Genomic DNA, 22,054 nt, shown 5'->3' on the forward strand with positions numbered 1-22,054 from the left:
AGGCAAAAAAAAAATTGCTGCATTGCTTTGATATTAGTCTATATTTGGTAGGGAAGATTCAGAATGTGTTGATCTCGGGCAGACGCTTCTGTTAGCTGGGTGGCATGGGACACAGCGGCAATTCGTGGGTGTCACTAGGGAGGGATGGTGGTTGGTACTAGCAAGTGGGAGGTGAGCTGAAGAAATTGCTCTTAGGAGCTATTTCCCAACATCTTTCCTTGGCAAGCCTGCTTTCCTGTGCTCTCATAAGCAGCATAGACACGTGGAACATATGTTAAATCCACTCTGCCTGGGTCTTGCCACAGTTTAATGTATGTTTCCCTTGTGCTTGTTTCACCGTGCAGCTGCCCAGAGGTTACTGTTTGCCGAGCACCAAAGCGTTATCTCTATTTTCCAAAGATCGAAAGATAAAGTTGGGGTTCTCAGGAACACCGTTTCCATACGCCCACATTTTCCTTTCTGATCTCTCATCCATTTCAGCTTTTTATGAAAATCAAGATTGGGGGCAATGGCAGACCGAGTGTTAAGGGCAGAGATGAAATTTCACCTGGAATGAATTAAGAGTGACAAGAAGGCAGGGGTATTTGCTGTCGCCCCACCAGACTTGCAGGCAGCCTCTAGGTTATTTTCCTTCTCTGACCTCAGTTTTCCCACTTGTAAAATAAGGCTCAGGAAACGCTCACAGACGGAGGATCAACTGAGATCATTTGGACAAAGTGCTAAGTTCGACACACGACAATCATTTATTATGAATAGAAAGAAGTCCATCCTGGACTGTGAAAGAATTCCTGAGCTTTCTTTGAAACGAGGTACGAACGAGCATTTGCTCAGGACAGGTGAGGCGGGCAGTGCAGCAGGCACAGTGGATGGAGCATCCAGCAGGGCAGACGTACCCCGGCCCAGAGCTCTCAGCCCACCCTGAGAAAGAGCCAGGGACTGGCCACTGAGGACCCGCCAACATTTCTCAGACTGGCCTGTGGCCTCGCCTGGTCATGTCCTCTAACCTGCCTGACCCCTTAACTGGTGATTAGAAGCTGATGGGCCTCGCCCGCTGCCTGCTCTGCCCGCCCAGCACTCCTCCTCCAAGGCCCGTCCTGCAGTGGCCGTGCTTCTGGTCACTCACCACTCACAAAGGTGCTCGGTGGTGAAGGCTAAAGGCAGGATGCTTCTAAGGGCACCTGCATTTCAGTGGAAGGTACGTGAGGACCCGAAAGCCTTATGATCTCAAACAATTAATCTTAAAGAACAAGGTTAACAACGTTAAAAACTGGCGATGGTCAAAACTCCTCTGGCTTGTCCCTGAGGAAGCTCCTGGCCAATCCTGTCCGACTTTCCTTCCTCCAAGGCTCTATTTCTGGGTCAGCACATCTGCCACCCCAATAATACGACAAACTCAGGATGCCGTGATCATCACTGCCTTAGCCACACCAGCAGCTGAGATGGACGGTCCTCCAAACAGGGAGACCGGGCTCTGGAGAGCTAAAGAACTTGATTTGGGGCCACGGACAGTCTCCCTTTGGGTCACCCATGTTCCTACTGTTCCCGGTATTTAGACTTCCCTCCCAGCAGCCTTAGACCCTAAAGGAACAGTTCTGAGAAAGGCCTATAGGGAGGGCTGGCACACTGGGCAGTGACTTCTACGGGACTTCAAGAGAACACAGGCGTCGAATGTCATATTTATGTAACTTCCAGCCAGAAACAGCTTTCCCGAATAAAATGAAGAAAGATTTCACATAAAACACAAACTCTCCTTTCTTGATCTTTCCAGTCCCATTTTAATTTCAATCGAAATCATTCCTGACTATGGCCAGCTCTTCCTCTTTGATACCTCTTACTCCAAGGGAAAAGGGATGACTATAGCAGTTCCCCCAGAAATGAGGGACCCTGAAGCCCACAGGCTCAGCTGTGACAGAGCAGGAAGCTAAAGCTCTGGGTGGGTCAATGGTGTCCCTCATTCCTGGAAAGCGCTCTGGGGTCTCCGTCTAACCCTCCTCTGGTTCCACTGCTTCACGACTTGGCTGTCCTAATCTCAGTTTCAACTGCGGGGACCTCTCGCTCTCGGCTAGATGAAAACCTACTTAAGGGCAAGAGCTCGTCTTGCATAAAGGATGTTGCACGTTCTACTCTGACAGTGGCAGGAAGGAAATCGGCATCCCTCTTCCTGGAAACAGAGCTCACTCCCTGCATTTTAAACCTTCCTTTAGGATTGCAGGGGCCCTTCTTAGGCGTCCCAAGAGCGTGCGAATTTCCCGTGAGCTGGTGGAAAGTGAGGTCCGAGGGACGGTGGGCTGGTGCCCCTACCTGCAGCCCCGGTCTTGCCGGAGGGGCTCCCAATCTCCCGAGTGGGCAGGAGAGCGCCGGGGGGACCGGGGTGGGAGGGGTGATCTGGAGGAAGGAGGAGGCCAAGCCCAGAGAAGGAAACAGAAGGGGGCAAGTTGCAGAGCCTGAAGGGAACCCAAAGCGAAGCTGGAGAAGAGTGACGGCCATGTGTCCAGGGGCGGAGTTCTAAGGCGACACACACAGATCCTTACAGGATCTGAGAACTGGGGGCTCTGGGGGGCTTTTGGAGATCGAACAGCCAGCTGCGCCCACTTCACAGCTAGGGAACCGACCCGAAGCTGGCTCCTCCCCCAATCACACCTAGTTAAAAACGAACCCTGGCCTTCAAAGGGCGAGACTCCAATTCCAGAACTCTCTTCCCTGTGCACCTCTCTGCCTCTTCCGGGCTCTAAGGAAAGACAGAGCAGAGAATCTCCGAGAAAGGGAGACACAGCCCAAGTGGCCTGGAAAACCCCCGACAGCGCCTCCGATGAAAAGATGCTCCGTGCACGGCAAGTGCCGCGGCTCCGGGCCCTCTGCTTCTCGGAAGCCTCCAAAAGCACCAGCCATTGTGTCGAGATGCCCCAAATTAAGCTGATTAGAAGGAGAGCCATAATGCTCGTCTGTCAGCCTGGACAGGTGGCACTCCACAGCGCTGGGGCTCGGGCAGGCCTCCAGCCCGATGAGGCTAGGGCCCCTCCCCCGCCCGCCCCCGGCCCCACGGCCCCCCCGGCCCGGAGCCCTGACAGCGGCGTTTGTGATGCCCGGCTCCTTCCCCGGCCCCACTTCCTCCGCGTGCTGGCTCCAGCCCCGCGCCCCGCACCCTCCTCGGCCCTGTGAATGGGCTGCGGAACTGCTACCATCAGCGTCCAGTGTCACTGCATCACGGCGTTGTCACCACACACGCACTGCACTCAACAGGGGCACAAAGGGCTGAATGAGCCCCGGACCCGCGGCCAACTCGGGCACCGACAACTTAGGAAACTGTCTCATTCTTCCTTTCTTCACAGCCTGGTGCGCTTATTTCCTTGAATACCAAATGAGGCCCGCGGCAAAAATCAAGCTCAAGCAGGAGCGGGAAGCATCCGCCTCCATTTCTGTTTCCTCTGCCGTCCCACCCCCGGCTTCCCTTGCAGCGACTCTTCTGGAGGCTTCTGACCACAGGCCCTGTTCAGGGCACAAAGGACAGTCTCGGGGACACAGGGGTCTTCAGGAGAAGGTGTGCTGTGAGGGCTCCGGGGACCAAGGCAAGGGTGGGGACCCTAGGATTCTGACATGCAGTCACAATCGAGTCTTCCCTGGCGCTGCGGATTGCTCATTGACAAACAGCATCCTAATACGGCCAGGATGACCCTAGGGGAGGGATGTCCTGGAATCTTCTTGGGCAATAGTTAAGAATTCAAGGGACTTCCCTGGCAGTCCAGTGGTTAAGACTTAGCCTTCCAATGCAGGGGATGTGGGTTCGATCCCTGGTCAGGGAGGTAAGATCCCACAGGCCTCCTGGCCCAAAAACCAAAACATAAAACAGAAGCAATATTGTAGCAAATTCAATAAAGACTTAAAAAAAGAAGGCAACAGAGAGTTTTGGTGTAATCTAGGTAGAAAAGGATACATATAATGACAGGATGACTCACATCTATACCTGTTCTGTTAAATATCTTCCAATAACTTCCCATCTTCATGGGCCCGTGAGCCCCAATTCTACTTGTTCATTAGTGACTCAGGAAAATGGTGTCACGTGAAAACAAAGTGACTTGCTCTAAGATAAAGTCAGGTAAAACTCAGGGGACCCTGACGTATTGTTAATGTTAAGACCCATCTAGCTTTTCCAAAAGACCTGGGGAGACCAAAGCACTAGAAACACACTTGAAACCCACCTGCCCAGCCTTTGTCCCCCCCTTCCTTCCTCCCCCGCCCTCCCCACATCATTCCCCAATGACTCTGCCAGGGGATCTGGAGAAAAGGCTGAGTCAAAGTTGGGTCTCGTTCAAAAGAGTCTATATACAAGTGAACAGGGAGATAAAGGCTGGCACCAAGCTCCAGCAGGATGCCGAGGGGACGGAAGAGGAACCCCGATTCTGCCAGGGAAGCGGCCCAGTCGGTCCCCCCCTTCGCAAGCGGACCCTTGGCAACGGAAGCCCCGGTAGACGTTCCCCCAAAGCCAGAATGGCCTCTCTGGCTGGTGTCTGTTTTTAGCAACACTTAGGAGTAGAAGGAAAGAGTACTTAAAATACACCACCCTCTGAGACTTTTATTCCCTGTAAAACTGTCAGGCTTCTCACTCAGCTTTCTCTTTGGAATGAAGCGTTCCGGTTTATTTTGGCAACCAGAGCAAGCAACAGAGAGCAGCTTTCTCAGGGCCGCGTGGGTCCCTCCTATCAAAGCTCTCTGCCGCTGGCCAGAGAGCCAGAGAGATGGCTCTGGCTGTTTCAGGGGAGAAAGAGGGGATCCTCTTCCTACAGTCGTATCTCTGACAATCCACGGAAAAAGGACACCGTCGGCTGGCCCAGGTCTCTAGGTGCAAGGTGCAAGGTGCACGGGGCTAGCACACAACTGTAGGACTCTGGGGTCAAAGGCCGGCACTTCCCGATTCTTATCTGCCCGTGCACCAGGGCCCATAGGGCAGAAGGTGGTCTGGGCACTGGGCTTCCCTGTGGGAGGGCTCAACTTCAGTGTGGCCCAAGGACATTATATGTCTACGTGGGTATCTACAACTTTTTGTGGTAGCAATATATACACCACCCAGCACTGAGCGTCTTCATCAGTTTTAAGTGTACAGTGTTAGCTTTGAGTACATTCACTGTGCCGTGAGACCACCACCCTCTCCAGGACTTTTCTTCCCAGACGGAAACTCCATCCCCATTACACAATCACTCCCCCACCCCCTGGGCCCTGGGAACCTCTATTCCACTTTCTGTCTCTATGGATTTGACTACGTCTAGGGGCCTCGGGACCTCATATAAGTGGAATCACACAATATTTGTCTGTGTCTGGCTTATTTCACTTAACACGTCCAAGGCTCATTCATAGTGTAGCACGTATCGGAATTTCATTTCTTTTTAAGGTTGAATAATGTCCTATGGCATGCACATACCACAGTTTCTTTCTCCATCCCAAGGACATTTTCAACCACCAAGGGATGGCTTCTACTCTGCATTTTACGTTAGGCCCGGAGAGCTCCTTCCCGAGGGCTGATTGCCTACTGCATGTCTAGTTCCTAACACCTGCTTAGCATCCATTCATTTGATCTTCATTTGCTGGGGTTTTACGTGCTTTACTGGGGATCCTCCACACAATCGCTACGTTCCTGGATGACAGGAGCCTCGTCTTTTATTTTCCGTGTGCCGCCCACCCCCCAACTTCTTCCACGCTGCCTGTGCCTTGCTTGTTCATGGGCCTTGCTCACAAGGTGACAGCCTGCACCAAGAGCTCTCCAGAGAACACAGGCTGATGGGTGGGAGGACTTAGCGCCCGAAGTCCGGCACGCACAATAGCTGAGGCACCGAGGACGTCCCCAGGGAGAGTGGGAGTGAGGCTCTGGGGACCCGAGGTAAGCTGGGGACTTCCTGAGCTCTCCAACCGTTCTCTGAAAAAGTGGTACACGCATGCTTGGTTTTTCACATTAAAATGTTTAACCCGGGGCCCACTAGTGAGAACGAGGCACATGTGTGCATCTCCATTCAACAGCTGCGATTTTTAGAAGGAACCTCTAAGCCACTTTTATATCTAGTTGACCCAGTCTGACAGTGGACTAGGATGGCCTGGCTACATAGTATCTGAAAGGGGCAAGCAGTGTCTCCCCTATGAAACAAGAAGACTGGTTTGCGGACTTGATAAGCAAGGCACAGCCCACGAGCTCCACTGGCACCCCAGGAGCGACCTCTGTCCATCTGAAGCCAGTAAGGGGTGACACAGAGATGAGGGAGAAAGCTGGAGACCCCGTGGGACAATCAGCCCATCAGGGCACATCTAGAAATATCCGAAGGAGGTTATAATGCTGGCGGGGGGGTGGGGGTGGGGTCAAACACTTGTCACTGACATTTTTGTCCCCGGGGGTCGAGGAGGGGCTGGTCTTCAGCCGGTTGGGAGTCCTTTTGGCAAGGCAGCCTTAATAGGAGATATTCAGAAAAGGAAGGAAGCATATCATTTCTATAAATGCTAAGTTCCGTCCAAGATTTGCCTCTAGAGGATTCGAAGAGCATTCTTCCCAGGAAGCTGCAGTGGAGGGTCTTTTCGATCTATATTTTGGAAACCATGCTTCAGAAGCCTGTTTGGAGCCAGCATTTGAAAAGCATCTCTAAGAACTGTTTCAAAGGAGAACCCCTCCCCTGTGCCATCTCCTTGAGATGGTAATGAAGGCCAAGGCAAAATCTGGGGGGGGTCGGGGGGAGGCCAGCCAACTGCAGCCTTAGGCGTGCTGACATTTACCCTTTTGCCCAGCATCCCTGGTGGAGGCACCGGCCCCAGGCCTGTAAACCACATTATCCCTTATAAGTCAATATATGCCCACAGCAGGGCATTCAGAATCCCCCTGACCATCCAGAGGGGGTCATCACAAAGTTCCCCTGCATTCTTGAGCCTCTCCATGGTGACTTGAGAGGGCCTCAGAGCTGACACCCCTCTCTCAAGTGGCTTTAAACCAAAGGCCTTTTTCAAACAAAAAGATCCCAGGAGCTGCAGCGAGGGAGGAATGCAGGGTTCCCAGGCTGGGCGTCAGAGCCTCCAGGTTCTGGTCCCAGGCCGGTGACCCCGGCTTCTCCCCCTCTCTGACCTCGCAGAATCAACCTTCTAAGGACCGCAATTTCCAGCTAGCTGAATCAGAGCCTCCCTGGACCCTGGGCTGTCCCCCAAACCTCTCTTCTTCTAAGGAGCTTCAAATGCTGGCAACCAGAGTTACAGCCTCTGCACTGTCCAGAGGGCACCCAGAATGGAAAAATCTATAGCTAATAATAGTTCCTTGCATTTGTACGGCACTTAACTCTTTTTAAAGTGCTTTTTAATCCGTCATCACGTTGAACTAAAGGGAAGTGAGAAGCAGGCGGGGTGGAGAGGTCTGTGGAGGTGGGGGGCCCCTCCGTCTCCCAAGCCCTGAGGTGCAGGGGGGGCTCGCTCCGGCTCTGCCTGCCAGCCTCAGCGCGCGTGAGCAGGCGACAAAGCTCCACGCTGGAGGAGAGGCAGGCTGCGGATTGTACATAAATGGAAACAAGCAACAGGCAACAAATCAGACCCATGGGGAAGCCCGGGCCACACAGGAAACTGGTCAGCAGCCCGCCCTCCCCCCTTGTCTCTGCTTGCGAAGTTCTTTTCTCTATTTGATGGCACGTGAGGCCTCACCTGCTGAATTTTCTTATGACCGCGGGTGCTGATCTCAGAAAACAGAAACCAACAGCAACAAACAACCTCTGCCACCTGCTCATCGAACCTACTGTCTCCCTCCCCGAGCTGAGGAAAGAGAGGCCTGGTCTTAGCCAAGAGGATGGATGGGGGCCACCTACCACGTCGGTGTTGGTGATCTTGGCCAGAAGGTCCACCAGGGCGTCGCCCGTGAGCGAGCTCACGTCCTCGTCTTGCTGGAGCCCACAGATGGCGGCTCCCACACTTCCAGTTGCGATCATTGACGGCGGGTACATGGCGAACTTGAAGTCTGCGAGGACGAGAGGCGGAAGGTCAGGACGGGGCGGAGGCAGGCGCTCCCCAGCCTGAAGACGCTCGGCAGGAGGATGGCACAAGTGGCCCCTGGTCCCCACGGACGCATCCTCTCCTAAGTCTTTCCTTCACGAGACGCCCTTCATTTGCCCATGACTGCGGCGGTTCCAGATTTAAAAGGAGGAGACTGAGCAGAGGAGGGAGGTCTGAGACCAGTACAGATAAGGTAACCCACGTGCTACACAAGCGACACGAGCCAAGGGCTCCAGATGTTCGAAGGAGGTGGAAGTACGAGCAGGTAAATCTTAGGAAGAACGACAGCCCTGACGTGACTCTGCCATACTCTCTGGACAGGCATCAAGGACTAAGATGGCTCAGAACAAAAGAGATGATTTGATTGAAAAAAAAAGAAAAGGATGGGACTTCCCCGGTGGTCCAGTGGTTAAGACTCCGTGCTTCCACTGCAGGGGGCCCGGGTTCAATCCCCGGTTGGGGAACTAAGATCCCACGGGCCATGCAAGGAAAGTGGGAGAAGCAGCCATGGTGGGGGGGGGGGGGGCGGGTGCTAGGGGGGCAAGTTTCACACAATTCCCCACTTCTACCCAGCGTCAAGGGCCCTCAGAATGTTAGGAGACAGGACGGGAAGTCAATCGAGCTCCCAATATTAGCCGTCCTAATCAGAGGAACGACTTGGTTTAGATTTTATGGCTTTGAGGCCTGAAGATCCCATTTTCTTGCTGGGGAAAAAAAAGAGTGGTTTGCTAGAGACAAGTGGAAAAACGATGATACATTTGATGGGCTCGAACCCCCTCATTTTCCATTTATCCAAGAGCAACTACAGAGGATGCTTTTACGTACCAGCCTGGGAGCCCAAACACCAGTTTCTTCTGGGGGGGCGGTGCCCCAGAAGGTCTGGCAACCAAATCGGCCACTGCTGTCCATGGAAGGGAGGTGAGGATACACACCCCTTACCCCTGCTCCGGCTGCTAAGAGCTCCCACCTGCCGACACGGCCAGGACCTGACTCGTCACAGCCTGCGTAATCCAGCCCTCAACCACGGAAGCTGTGTACAATCCGTACCTTAACGTTGTGGATGAGAAACCGAGCTTTCTGAGTCTCCACTGCCCTCACCCTGCCCTGTGCTGATAGGTGAAAGAGGTGAGAGTTTTGTCCCTGATCCTAACTGCAGCCCCGGAGTCGAGAGCATCTTCCACAAAGGGCTCTCTCTAGCTTTGCCATCATCCCAGTGAATTCACTGCATGTAGAAGTGGAAAGTTGGAGAGAGGGGGATTGCTGTAGAGGGAAGACGTGGGTCACGCTTCCAATCCCAGCATAAGCACTGGGTTTAACCTACAGAAACAGTTCAACCTACTATCTCCCCCTCTTGCTATTCTATCAACATAGTCCAAGGACGCACTTTTATCAGTGACCCCATTGTCCACATCAGGTCAGTGGCGTCCTCAGAAACTGCGCTGGGTTGCTCAGCCAGGCACAAACCCTTCCCCTCCTGGCCGAATCCCATGAACACAGCAGGCCTGGCCGTCTGTCTGTCTTTCTCCATGGCCTTCTTTTCTTAGCCCACGCACCATCTCCACCTCTCGAGGGATGTACATATATTACGCCATTCCACCCAAAGCCTGCTGTGCTCTAACTCGTCCAGAGCCTTCTCTGTCCCCAGACAGTGACGAAGCCAGCCTCCCTGCCTCCCGCTCTGCTGTAGGTCTCTTCACATGGGGTCACAGGAGTGTTTCTCTGCCCAGTAACCTCGTTAGCTCCCCCCCTGGGACATTCACAATGCAGAGGCAGCAGCCAGCCCGTGGCCCTGGGCCCACACAGGCCCCGGGTGGGAGCAGCTGGCAGGGAAGGGCAGGGCAGGAGGGGATCCCCGGCCCCCCTGCCCCAGGCCTCAGCCCAGGAAGCATAGCCCACACACGCCTATCTTTGCATCCCGCTGCCTGCAAACCCAACTCCCACTTCCAGCAAATGAATTAACTCTGGCAGTCAGGCCGTGTGGATGGACGGTCCTAGGGCTGCCGAGAGGATCGTACCTCCCTTCTCGTTTTGTGGGAAAATGCCGAGGGACACTGTCCCCTGCCCCGCCCCCCAGAACTGGGGAGCACGGGCTGCATGAACACGGCAGCCTCTGGGCAGCACCGACAGGGCCAGGGAAGCCAGGCTGGCCCTGCTGAGCAGCAGGGCAGTGACCCCCTCTAGGGCCCCGACAACTGCCCGGCTCTCCCGCAAAGCCAGGTCCAGCCCGTGGGACCCTGGGCGAGTCACTTCCTCCCTCCCAGCCCCTTGGAGTCCCAGTTGTCTACGAGGAGGGTGGAGGTAGAGCAGCGAACTAACTAGTTAGTTTTTCTAACCTCCACCTGCAACTCAGTACAGGGTCATGAAATTCATTTGTAGGTGGTGACCAGCATTTTTTGTTGTCGTTGAGTTGAACAAAATGTTAGAACAATTCTAACAATGTCAGAATAGAAAGTATCAGGAAGTAATGCAAGTAGTGAGAGTCAATACTGCCTTAAAAAACATCTGTATCGATTTGACGTACATTGACAGTTATCCTGAGTTGCGTTATAAAATGTATTTCTTCCTTTATGGTTTAGGTCAAAAAGTTGGAAGACGGTAGGCTGGTTAATCTTCCCGGGGCCTTCCAGCTCTAACTGGCTTTTACTTAAGGCTCTGGAGTAAAAACGACTCTCAAGGAAAAGAATAAGGAAGAGACAATAGAACACAGCACAGCTTCCCCCAGGCAGCAAAGTCACAAGACATCTCTCTCCATCGAGCAGTTCTGCATGGCCTCAGGGGCTGCCCCAAGACCACACCCAGGGACACCCCCTCTCTGCTGGTAGGGGAAACGGCAGAGAGAAAAACACCTGAATAAAACATCTGAAGGGTCGTGTCCTTGTACTAGCTCTTGTTAGCTAACCTCCACACTCACCTGTGGAAAGTTCCATCCAACCCATTCAGCCATTTCTGGAAACCTTAAACTTTTGGCTATGGAACTGGATGGAGATAGATTCACACTATTTACTTGAGGGAGAGAGCAAAAATAAAATCAGGCTTCATGAGCACGTGCTATGATCAAGACTGCAACTGTCCATAAATATATAAATAGAAATGCATCGACATGCATGCACATGGGGAAATTAGGAGAATACAAAGATGTATGTAAATTTCCCCACCATCCAGTGGGGGAAACGTTATTTTATCTTTGCAAAAATAAAATACCAAGTAACGATCTCTCCCAAATCTCTGAGTCTCTTGGTCAAAAACGCTGACAAGCTCTACGTTGGTGCTGTAGGTGTGCTCAGTGGTGAGGGTCTATCCCCATCCTCAGCTGCCCACCTGGAAAGCTGAAGTGTGTGCGACTTCCTAAGAACCCCCCCCACCCCGCCCCCGCAGAGTGAGAGGCAATTAGCTGAGCTGATCTGACCCATTCGGATCGAGTTACGACGTGTTCCTCCCTGTTCCAGGCAACACGATGATGATTCCCCCAAGGCATAGGATGATGATTCCTCCAAGACACGGGACATATGAATAGAATACAGCATGATACGTTCTAAATGGCTAGGTGACTTCTAAAGAAACGTCTCAAAGAAAGGAGGTGCCCACGTGGATAGGAGCATTAGAGACACACACTTAGAAGGATTCCCCAAAGGAGGTGGGAAGGGTTTGGGCCAAGCAGCTCCAAGCACTGGAAGGTGGAGGCCACAGAGGCTGGTGACCTACCACCTACCAGCTGTGTGAAGGTGGGCAAGTTACCTGACCTCTCTGAGCCTCCATTTTTCCACCCACAGATAAGGATAATAATTATACTCTCATAGGGTAGTTCTGAGGATTCAACTAAGAGAACAGTGCCTGGCTCTTGGTAAACAATCCACAACACCCACCACCAGCATCACTGTCATCACCCCAGTGTTCCTACCCCAGGGGCCCGCTGTGGGATTGGGGTGGGCAATTCTGACTGTCGGCGATTCTGTTCAGCGTCTGCAGGGATGCGGGGAAACAGCAGGCCCTGCAGAGCAAGGCCGGGGAGAACGAGGGCTCTGCTCTGGCCGCCCTGAGGCTCTTTCACTCTCAGAGTGTGTGTGTGTGTGTGTGTGTGTGTGTGTGTGTGTGTGTGTGTGTGTGTGTGTGTGTGTGTGTGTGTGTGTGTGTGTGTGTCGCAGAACCGGCCTCATCGTGTCCCCACTGCCTCCTGCTGCTTTGTCAGCAGTGGGAGAAGCTGAGGCCTCACAGGGGGATGGAAAGAGGGCACAAGCACACAAGGAATGAAAGAGAAGTCGGACTGTTCATTCAGCTGGGGTCACCCAGAGCCAAGGAACAGGCCCCACACCCCAGCAGCCCTGACCTGACCTCCACCTTCTCGGTGAGGCCAGCAGCGGCCTCACGGGGAACCCCAGCTCCACCGACCAGCCCAGGCAGCGTTCCTACTGTTTGCTTACTTGGCAAAGAATTAACAAAAAACAAGGTGAAATTGACCTGCTTCAAGACACTCCCTTTTACAGATGAATCGATGAAACCTTGAGAGGTTAAGTGACTTGTCTAACGTCTGATGCCGGGCCTGGGCTTAAGATGGAGAGAGGCATCTGGACGCTGCACCCCAGTGCACTTTGAGACTCACCAGCAGGTAAAGAGCTCTTCAGAGGCACCGCCCACGCCCCACTGGGAATACACGGCCATCTTTCCCATCAGAGGCTGGAGAAAAGCCCAAAGGAAGGAGCCCAGGCTCAGGAGTCCAGGAGATGGGAACCCCTCCCGTCTGTGGCCCCAGCCCACTGTGGGACCCTGCAGAGACACTTCACCACCCAAGGACCTCCTGGGGACCCGCTGGGCTCCTTAATCTGGACAAGGGCCGGAGAGCTGCTCCACGTTCATCAACTTGGTAAGATTTCACTGAAGGAAGCGTTCTGAGCTAAGCGGGTTTGAAACCACAGATTACATGGCCCTGGGGATGGCTTTATCCCCATTGTTTTGACTATGGTGGCCGAGGCCTTGACCGGCAAGCGTGACCGCTGTGCTTCTGTTCACCACCAGGGGGCGAGAGGCGCTCGCTCGGAGGGGGAGAGAACCAGGGATGCCCTTCTCCCCCTCTCCTCCAACCTGCCTCAGGTGGGGCTTTAAAAGGCCAGAGCCGGTGGGGGGCTGGACGAGGGCCCTCAGCCTGCTCCTCACCCACCTTACAGCCAGGTGGGAAGTGAGATGGGCCCTATCAAGCTGCCCGTCCCCACGTACGGAAGAACTGAGACTCCCGGTTCAACAGTCCACTTCCCCGGGGCCCCGTGACCACTGCTCGGTGAACGGAACTCATTGGGTCGCAGATGGAAAGGGCTTTCCATTCTTCCTTCCACCTTCCAACCACCCAGGCAGACCTCCCTTTCTGGATCAGGGGCCAAGTCGTGGACCCTCTCTGGGCCACCACTGTCTGGCTATAACCCAGGGATGAAGCGTCACGAGACACATCTAGGTACAGCCAGGAGGACGGGGAAGCACTGGGGTATCACCATCCCTGGGGCCCAGGCCCACTGGGCAGGGAGCCTGGATAGCTGAGGGCAGCACCTCGGGGTGGGGGGCCCCTAGGCACAGAGAGAGATGCGGGGTGCCGTGGGTAGGGAGGCTAAACACGTCCTCCCTCACCCCCGCCCGCGCCAAGTTCAAACTCAACGCCACTGGCTCTTCTAAACTAACTGGAATCATCTGTTCAGCATGATGTCATGCATCAGGAATCTCCCCCACGCCGGCGTGCGATCCTGAGTCATCCCAATGGTCTCTTTCCTCGTTGGCAGACTTGGGGGCTCTGCCATCAGAGCGGCACCAGGGGTTGCTAGAACGGTCTGCTGCCCAGCATCCAAAGCTCTAGGGAAGGCAGTTATGAAGGGCTCCCCCTCACCCCATGGCCTCCACTGACCAGCACCAGCCAGAGTTCCCGCCCCAGAGGCTGTTCAGGGCTGAGCAGGGGAGGGAAGAGGGCACCTCTCTCCGTCTCACCAGCATGTGAAGCCTCAAGCCCCGGGAAGGAGGACTGACAGCCCTGCCCTTCCCGCTTCTTCCCCTTTCACACACAGGCACTCTCCACGGACTGCGGGACCACCGCCAGCTCTTTCACAAGCAGCTTTCCCCCTCAACTAGCCACACAGCCCCAGGGTCGCTGCCCCTGGCTGCCGGTGCTCCTGGAGCTCCAAGGCAGAACGTCCAGGATCCCTGGGGGGGAACGGAGCAGGACCTGGGCTGCTGTAACTCCTGCCGGCCTGTCCTAGGCACGCACCCATTCCTCACACCCTGGCCCGAGAACGAGGCATCTCATCTAACCGGAAGGTGTTCCCCTCAAGAAAAGCAAGCCCCTTGGCTTTTACTCCGTCAGGCCCGCGGCCCTAAAACCCCAGGCAGCGAGATGCCACGTGACTCGGCCACGCAGACACAGTCAAGGGCAGATCAGGGAAAGAAATGCCTCTCGGGCAGGCTCATCCCCTCTAGACCCAGGAAACGTCTGAGACCCTCCCTGTGCTCTGAGCGGTCCACACGTGGCGCTCAGTACCCGGCTGGAGGAGTTCTCATTCCCATCCTCCCCTGCCCCTGCCCCAGGCTAGCTCCTCTCTCAAAAGGCAGCCTTCCCGACTTCCTCTGCCTCCCCTCAGACCTCTGTCCCGTCCCTGAATCCCAGGCTCCCTCCTCGGGCCCCAAACGTGGCAGCTGCCCCAAGGACCTGGCCAAGAAGGCCAGGAGTAGCCTTCTTTTAGAAGAATTTTAGAGAATGGGCCTTTAGGCAATCTGGGGAATCTTCCTTTGGCCTGGGTCACTCCACCCACCCTCCCGACCCGAGTCAGAGATCAGCGAGGAGAAGTGGGTGGATGGACCCCAAAAGGTACGTCCGTTAAGAGACAAGGTCAGAGCAGAGCTCTGGCTATCGACAGCTGGGCGATGGGGGAGCGCAGGGTCAGGGGTCAGCCATCCTAGAGAGAAAAGGGCTGGTTGACCCCTTCTCCACAGTGAATCATCACAATGGAGAGGAAGGGACAGCGGGGCCTGGGAGACAAAATGACAAGTCAATGAGGGGCTGACCTCTAGGGGCCAGGCCAGACAGCAGAAGGGGAGGAAGAAGAAGGGCTACGGTCTGCAGGGCAGCGAGAATCACGGGCAAAGAATGGTCCCCCAGGGCTGCAGGAAAGGCACAGGACACGGACATTCCACGAGGCTGGGCCTGGATCTGGGAAGCTCAGGGACGGAAAGCCTGCTCTGGGATCCACAGTGGGGGGCTGGACCCTGCATCTGAGCCCGCAAAGCCCGAGCACGGCGTCCTGCTAAACTCAGATGGGGGTAGCAGGGTTAGGGTTAGGAAAGTCATTGTATCCACTCAGTTAAAAGAGTCAGAATCGGAGACATTTTCACATTTAGTACCAGGGCACATCGCCTACACCTTGCCTGGTTGACAAAGGACCTCCTTGTACATCATCTCTCTTCTGATGTCCGTTTTCCTAACCACCTGAAAAGGCTGTAAGAGCATCCTGTGTCAATAGGCATATTTTGCAGATGAAGAGGCAAAGGTTCAGAGAGGTCGCGGGGTGGTAAGTAGCAAAGCCCGACCTTTTGACCATGAACAGGGCATGAACACTATTGCAGATAATGTGCTCATCTTCGCAAGCTCCAGAGTAACATGTAACAAGATACTGAAAGAAGTCAAGCCCCAGGCCCACCTTTGCAATTCCAGTACATACTCCTGGCAACCGTGAACCCCGCCCTCTCACCCGGTGGGGGGGGGAAGATCCACCCAAGCAAGTTCTTTCCCTAACACTTCTGATTGTGAAAAATATGAACGCCTGACGCTCTACCCTGGCCGACGATGGGTCCGGAGTTTCTCCCATGGCCACTACCGTTGGGGGGGGGGGGGGGGATAAAAAGATGGCGGAAACTGGCCAAAGTTCAGTGTGATGAGACTGCCTCGAACCACTGCCTTTAGTTTATCAGTTAATTGCAAAGCAAACGGGCCAACAAGGACTATGTATCCATTGCGGGATCAACGTGGTGGGTGTAGAGCTCTTAACATGAAAAGGCGGTTGCAGTGTTAAAGGCTGCAATCAAAACCCCAACACGTGGAGGGAGGGCAGCAGAGCCCAGGCTCAGGAAGCGGTCCTTGCTGAAAACCCCACATGTCCACCCGAACCCTGGAGAAGAAGCAGCCGGAAGGCAGTAAATGCCCTGCAGCCAAAAGAATTCCTCTGGCCTCCCTTACCACTTATCAAGGCAGGCGGTATTTATCTTGACAGCGTTCCTCAGACCTATATTTGCATCCCGCCCCCCTCCAAATTTCCTCTTGGGCTTATCTCCAAGCCATCCTTTTCCTCCAAAGATGAAAGATTGAAACACGACCAGAGGGCAGTATATATAATCTTCAAAGAGCACTTTAGACACCATAAAGAATATTTTAACGGGCGCTATTTTTTTTTCCCCCTCACCACACCTGTTCTCATAAACCATTTATGAGTTTGGCAGAGAGAGAAAATATACCAGCTGAGATAAAGGAAGGAAGAAAACAGCCCAGGAATGAAACCTTGGACTCTAGATTACTTGGGACCCCCCTCCCCTCGACCCCCCAATCCCTGGAAGTTAGGGCTGCGGTCCTCCTCCCGTTGAATCCCCCCCCCCGCAAAGCCCTCCCCAGCACCCGGCCCCCACTGGGCTCCAGCAGCTCTTACCAGTGGCGCACAGAGCGATGAAGGTCTGAGCGTGCTTGCGGATCAGAGACAGCTTCTCGCTGGGCTGAGGCAGCTTGCGGAGGATGTGCTCGATGAAGTCATGGGGGGTCACGGCCGCCAGGTTCCACTTCAACTTGCCCAGCACCACCAGTTCCCACTCCTGGGGACGGAGGGAGGAAGGGAAGAGTATAAAACCCACAGGCTGACCTGGCATCCGGGACTGGGGGCTTGGCATCCAGACCAGTCTTCATAACGATTCTCATTAGGACACGCGGCTAGATTGGGAGGCGGGGCCGTTTATCAGAGTGGCCCTAAAGCTTTGAAGTGGGTGACGGCTCCTCTTAGGCTTCAAAGGTCAGGCTCCACTGAAAATAATGAGCCCAGGTAGCTGTTGCCAAGATGGTACTTTCTTCTATTTCTCTGCCTCTCCAGCTCCCCGACCCACACCCAACCCTGACTTGCACTCCAGGGGGATGCTTCTGTCCGCCCACCCAGAAGCTTGAATCTACAGTAAGATAACGCCAAGGTCATTGTAGCCCTTTGGTAGCAATTTATTGTATATCTATCACCAGATTAATAGTCTTTTTAATCCTCGTGGAAAAATGATGTACACAGACTAAAGCTCAAAATTAGGTTTCTTGGCCCAAATCCTTGGCAACCAATTAGCTTGCTTGTAGTTGGTGCCAAAAAGTGCCATTTTTCTCTCTGCTGCTAAAACTTTCCCCTGGACACGTAATGCAGAAATCTTGGGAAATGATACTCAGGCACGGGGCACCCTTCCACTTAAATGTTTCACAGGCCTTTGTTACCATGACTGAAGGACCGCATGGTCACTGGCAACCCCATTGTGCAGCTGGAGGTGATTCAGGGCAGAGTGAAGGTCCTTGTTCAAGGTCATAGAAGCCTGAAGCCCAAATGCTGGCACCATGCAACCCTGTCTCTTGTGGGCCTCTCACCAGCAGCCCACCTACTGAAAAACCTTGTTTCTCTCCCTTGTTGGGATGCGTTGGGGGGAACTGTGCTCAAAGGGAAACAAGCCAAAGAGAAAGCCTTAAAAATACGTGCAGTCAGAGGGAAAAACAGGCCTATCGATCTATCATCATCCACAGAAGGAGCGACCAGCTTACCAGTGTCGTCCGTTCCCCCACTCACCCCAAGATCCCGACTGTCTTCCGCCTGCTAAGCCGGCCACCAGAGCCCTATTCTGCCTGCGACCCACAGTACCGGCTGGCTGTGCGGTCTGGGCCAATTCCCTCCCCTTCCCTGGCCTCGGCTTTCTTGTTGGTAAAATAGGAGGACTCCTCCAGTTCTCAGCTTCTGGGATAAAGAGACAGAGACCGGAAAAAGGCAGATTTGTCTGCAGCAATATAAATTAGCTTGGCAAGCCCCTGGAAAAAAACTGGGGCGCTCTGAAAATTACCCGAGTCCCCCATCATGTTGAAACAATGAGGCAAAAGGAAGATTCGTTTTCTTCGTCTCCCATGAGAACTATAACTGGATCCCAATTTTAACCATGCTCTCTTTACCTGCTTTCAAGTCTGCCTTGGCTTTTTACGGGAGGCTGGGGGTGAAAACCCAGATAGACTACTAAACAGTCAGTGTCTTCCAAGATGGCTTGAAATTCCAGCTCTCCTTCTCACGGGGGAATGTGAGTATAAACCACTCGACTTGTACCATTATTAAAGGAAGCAGATCTCCTAGAAGAAAGCACCTTTCTGGGCCTCTCGGACCAAACCAGAAGCAGCTGAAATCTGGCAACTGTTCAAAGGTGAGGTCATTCATGCCCCTCTGCATTCTCGGAGATTCCTCCCCATCCTTGCACATGTCTGCCGCTAGGTGGCAGCACAGCCTCAGGGAGGAAGGCCTCTCACAAAGAGCTCAGTTCAGGCAGCCAGTCCCGGGCCCTGTGGACTTAGTGCAGGCCTGGCCAGCAGGGAGGGGGAGGAGGAGGGGGTGGGAAGAGGGGGCCCCTTTTCCAAACAGTTGGGAGATAGGCTGTGCAGATCACTGAAGGTGGGCCTCTGGAGCCGCCCAACCAATGCCACGCTGCTGCCACATGGCCGTCTTAGGAATGAAGCTACAGGGGCAAAGAGTCCTATTGGGTGGGAGAAAGGTTTGCGGGCAGGAAACCAGAGTCCAGACAGGACCCCGTGTCTATGTAGAGGTAACAGCCCCACCGGAGACAGGAATCCAGGCCTCCCAACCCTCTGACAAAGGGCCCAATTTGACTCTGCTCAAAAGCCAATTTTAGTTAACAGCTATTATGTGCGGGTATCTTGAGACTCTAAGAGGTGCCTAAGACCTACCTTTGAACTCCCGGTTCTTAGGAGACACGCCACATGTGTATTTGAGAATCATGTGAGAAGTTGATTACTGTCTCGTAATTCAGCGATTGAAAATTTGGAATTTAATTAAAATATTTTATCACTGAGTTTCATGCCGCCTCTGCATACGCAAGCGGGCGCGCACACACTGCAAATGAATCTCACCAACACAAATCTCCCTGAGTGAGGATCTTATTCATGGGTGGAGTCTCGGTACTTCGCACAGAGCCCAGCACACAGTAGGAACACAAGGAGCCTCGTGTTAAAAGAGTTCCCAGAAGTGTGAAAACTTCAGTGATGGGTAATTTGGGGTCCTATGGATCTGTTCCGGGAGCAGCGGCATCAAAGTATATTATTAGGATAGGGGAGAGCAGAAAGGCAGGGAGGAAGGAGGCAGTCATTACCAGCAGCTCCTGAGGCTTGATGGAGTTGTCCGTGTAAATGCACAACTTCTCAGCGGTCAGCGGGATGGTCTCTTTGAGCTTGGAAGCCAGGAACATGCACACGGCCCCCAGAAGCTGCAGATGGGTCTTCGGAGTTGGGACTCCGGCCAAGAAGCGGTCCAGGTAATTGATGGCCAGAGGAAAGACCTCTTCTTCGCACTTCTGCTCCTCACAGACCTATGACACGAGTGGGACAGGGTCGGGGTGGGGGGAGACCATAGTATCAAGAAAAGAGAAAAAAAGGAAACCGCACAGTCTAGGGAAACGACAAAAATACTGAATTTGTCGGGGGAGGGGGGGAGGGGGAGGGGAGTAGAATAAGCGATCAGAATGAAGGCGAGGAAATTGGGGTCAATCTGAATGGCCATCCGCGCTGGGGTCCTCCCCGGGAGCCTAAAAACTCAAAGGAGAGGTGGGTTAAGGACCCCGAGGCCGAGGGCGCAGCAGCTCCGGCCCCGCCGCCCCCGTGGGCCGCTCACCGCTCCGCTCGCTCGCACTCACTCTCTTTTTTGGATTTCGTCATCTTTTCAAAAAATCAATAAAAATATTCTGGAGGCTCCGGGGCTCTCGTTCTTGGTCTCATTCGGACCCCCAGACCCTGCTCTATCATTCCCGACAATTGAAAAAATTGTCGGGGGCAGTCCCCGCGGCCCAGGCGCCGCATTTGGGGGGGTGGGTGGGGAGAGGTGGGGAAGCGGGGGGAGGGCGGAGGGAGCCAGCGCCGCGCAGCCTGGGCGGCCGGAGTCGGAGCAGGGGAGACGGGTTCAAAAAATAATTAAAAATCGAGGAAATACCCCAGACAAGCCCTTTCGCCGTGAAAACCCCACAGAGGACCCAGGCTACCCGCAGCGGAGGTTTGGGGTGCCGGGAAGGTCTGGACCGCGACCCCTGGGGCTTTGGATACCGAGGGGGAAACTTGCAGGGGTGAGCGCGGCGGCGGGAGTGTCCGGCCGCGGCCCACAAGGGCAGAGGCCGGGGACGGTGGCGAAGAGCTGGGGGACAGACGAGGACGGGGAGCCGCCGGAGAGAGGCGCGGGGGGCTCCGGCCTCTCCTTCGGGGGGGACCCGCTATCCCCCCTGCACACACCTCCTCCCCCCTCCCACCCCACCCAGATCTCCGCACCCAGGAAACTGAAGGCCGAAACGTAAGTAACCCTCGTGAGGGAGGGGGGGATCGGGGGCGAGGGCGCCATCAGAAGTGGGGGGCCGGGATAGTGGGGTGCGAGGGGGAGCGGGCGACGCGTTCCAGCCTCTCCACCCCGAGTTTACAAAGCAACATGGCGAAACCACGGCAGGTCCGGAGCCGTGCAGACGTGGGCACAAGGCTCGGTCCGCGACGGTTCGGAGCGAGGGGAAAGAAGTGGTTCTTTTGGGTTCCCCGAAAACACACGTTTCTTCAGTGTGACTTCCGGGGCTCCTGAATTCCCCATTTCTCTTCTCCTCCCTCCGCCCTCCGCCCTCCCCCCTTAAGTGCCAACGCGGAGTCGCGACCACAGGCGGGGGGTGGGGGGGGGGGACCCGAGGCTAGGACGAATTTGCCCTGGCCTTTGGGGGGGGCTGATTTTTTAATTTTGGGGTCCCGGCTTCCCGCTCCTACTCCCTTCTTCAAGGCACCGAAAGCAGCCTCGGCTTCGCAAAAGACAGGTCGGGGTTGGGGGGGGGGGAGAGGAGGCAGCCACATGCAGGCACCCGCGCGCGGGATGCTCCCCCACCCCCGCCCCGGGACAGCCTCGCTGCTCCCAGATTTGCCTCCTCCCTCCTCTCCCCCTCCCCCCGTTAATCTTGCACCCCGCAAGAAACAGAAAGGAAGCCACGCGTCTCGCCGAGGGCACGGGGTAACCTCTCGCGCAGCAGCAGGGAGGCGGGCGCGGAGGCTGCCCTCTCGCAGGTTCAGGGTCCCCGCGTGGGGCCTGGGGTCCGGGCGGGGACGGACGGTGCGCCTGCCTGCAGACCTACCTCCAGCATCCAGGTGGCCACCATCCTGCGCATGTAGGGCTGGATGTCCTTCTGCACGCACTTGAAGTAGGAGCACTGGGGAAGGTAGCGCTCCTCGATGGTCAGCAAGTTCTGCAGCACGCGGTCGTCGTGGAGCAGGTTGGCGTCCGGCACGGCCCTGCGGACCGGGTCCACCTCTCCGCACAGCAGCTCCATGGCCAGCTGGGTGCCCACTCGCGCCCCTGCGATCTCCGGACTGGAAAATTGGGGGGTTTTTTGGAGAGGGAGAGGGGAGAGGATTCCCCTTACCTCCTTCCTTTGGCTAAATAAGGGGTTTTCGGGGAAATAGCGAAGGGCAGAGAGGGAAGCTGGGGAAGAAGAGGGGAAAGGGATGGGCGGTGGGAGAGGAGCGCCCCGGGGGCTGCTGACTCTGCCTGCCCTCCCCTTCAAACTTGTCTGCTCTCCCCAGCTCGCTCTGCTCTCTGCTCTCCGAGGCAGTGACGCAAACTGGCTGGGCAGTTACTTCTCCTCCCTCTCGCCTCACCCCCCTCTCCGGTTCCTCCTCCCTTTCCCTCCCCTCCCGGTCCTCCCCTCCTCCTCTCAGTCTCTCCCTCCCTCCCTCCTTTCCCCTCTTGTTATTAAGGAGAACAGCAGCTGGCCCGACCAAACTTCAAACGCGGTCCCCCGCCCC

General features: G+C 55.0%; 1 protein-coding gene across 1 annotated transcript in view; it reads right to left on the reverse strand.

Moving 5' to 3' along the window:
* Window positions 1–21,849, reverse strand: part of CCND2 (cyclin D2) — a 28,117-nt gene extending 6,268 nt beyond the window's left edge. The window contains exons 1-4 of the mRNA XM_061205874.1: window positions 21,385–21,849; window positions 19,390–19,605; window positions 16,662–16,821; window positions 7,815–7,963 (exon numbers count right to left, since the gene is read on the reverse strand). Coding sequence (XP_061061857.1) covers window positions 7,815–7,963; window positions 16,662–16,821; window positions 19,390–19,605; window positions 21,385–21,579 — 720 coding nt within the window. The 5' untranslated portion in view covers window positions 21,580–21,849. The remainder of the gene's footprint in view (window positions 1–7,814; window positions 7,964–16,661; window positions 16,822–19,389; window positions 19,606–21,384) is intronic.
* Between the last annotated feature and the right edge of the window lie 205 nt (window positions 21,850–22,054).

Source organism: Eubalaena glacialis, chromosome 11, assembly GCF_028564815.1.
Source record: "Eubalaena glacialis isolate mEubGla1 chromosome 11, mEubGla1.1.hap2.+ XY, whole genome shotgun sequence".
In the NCBI taxonomy this organism is placed as follows: Eukaryota; Metazoa; Chordata; class Mammalia; order Artiodactyla; family Balaenidae; genus Eubalaena; species Eubalaena glacialis.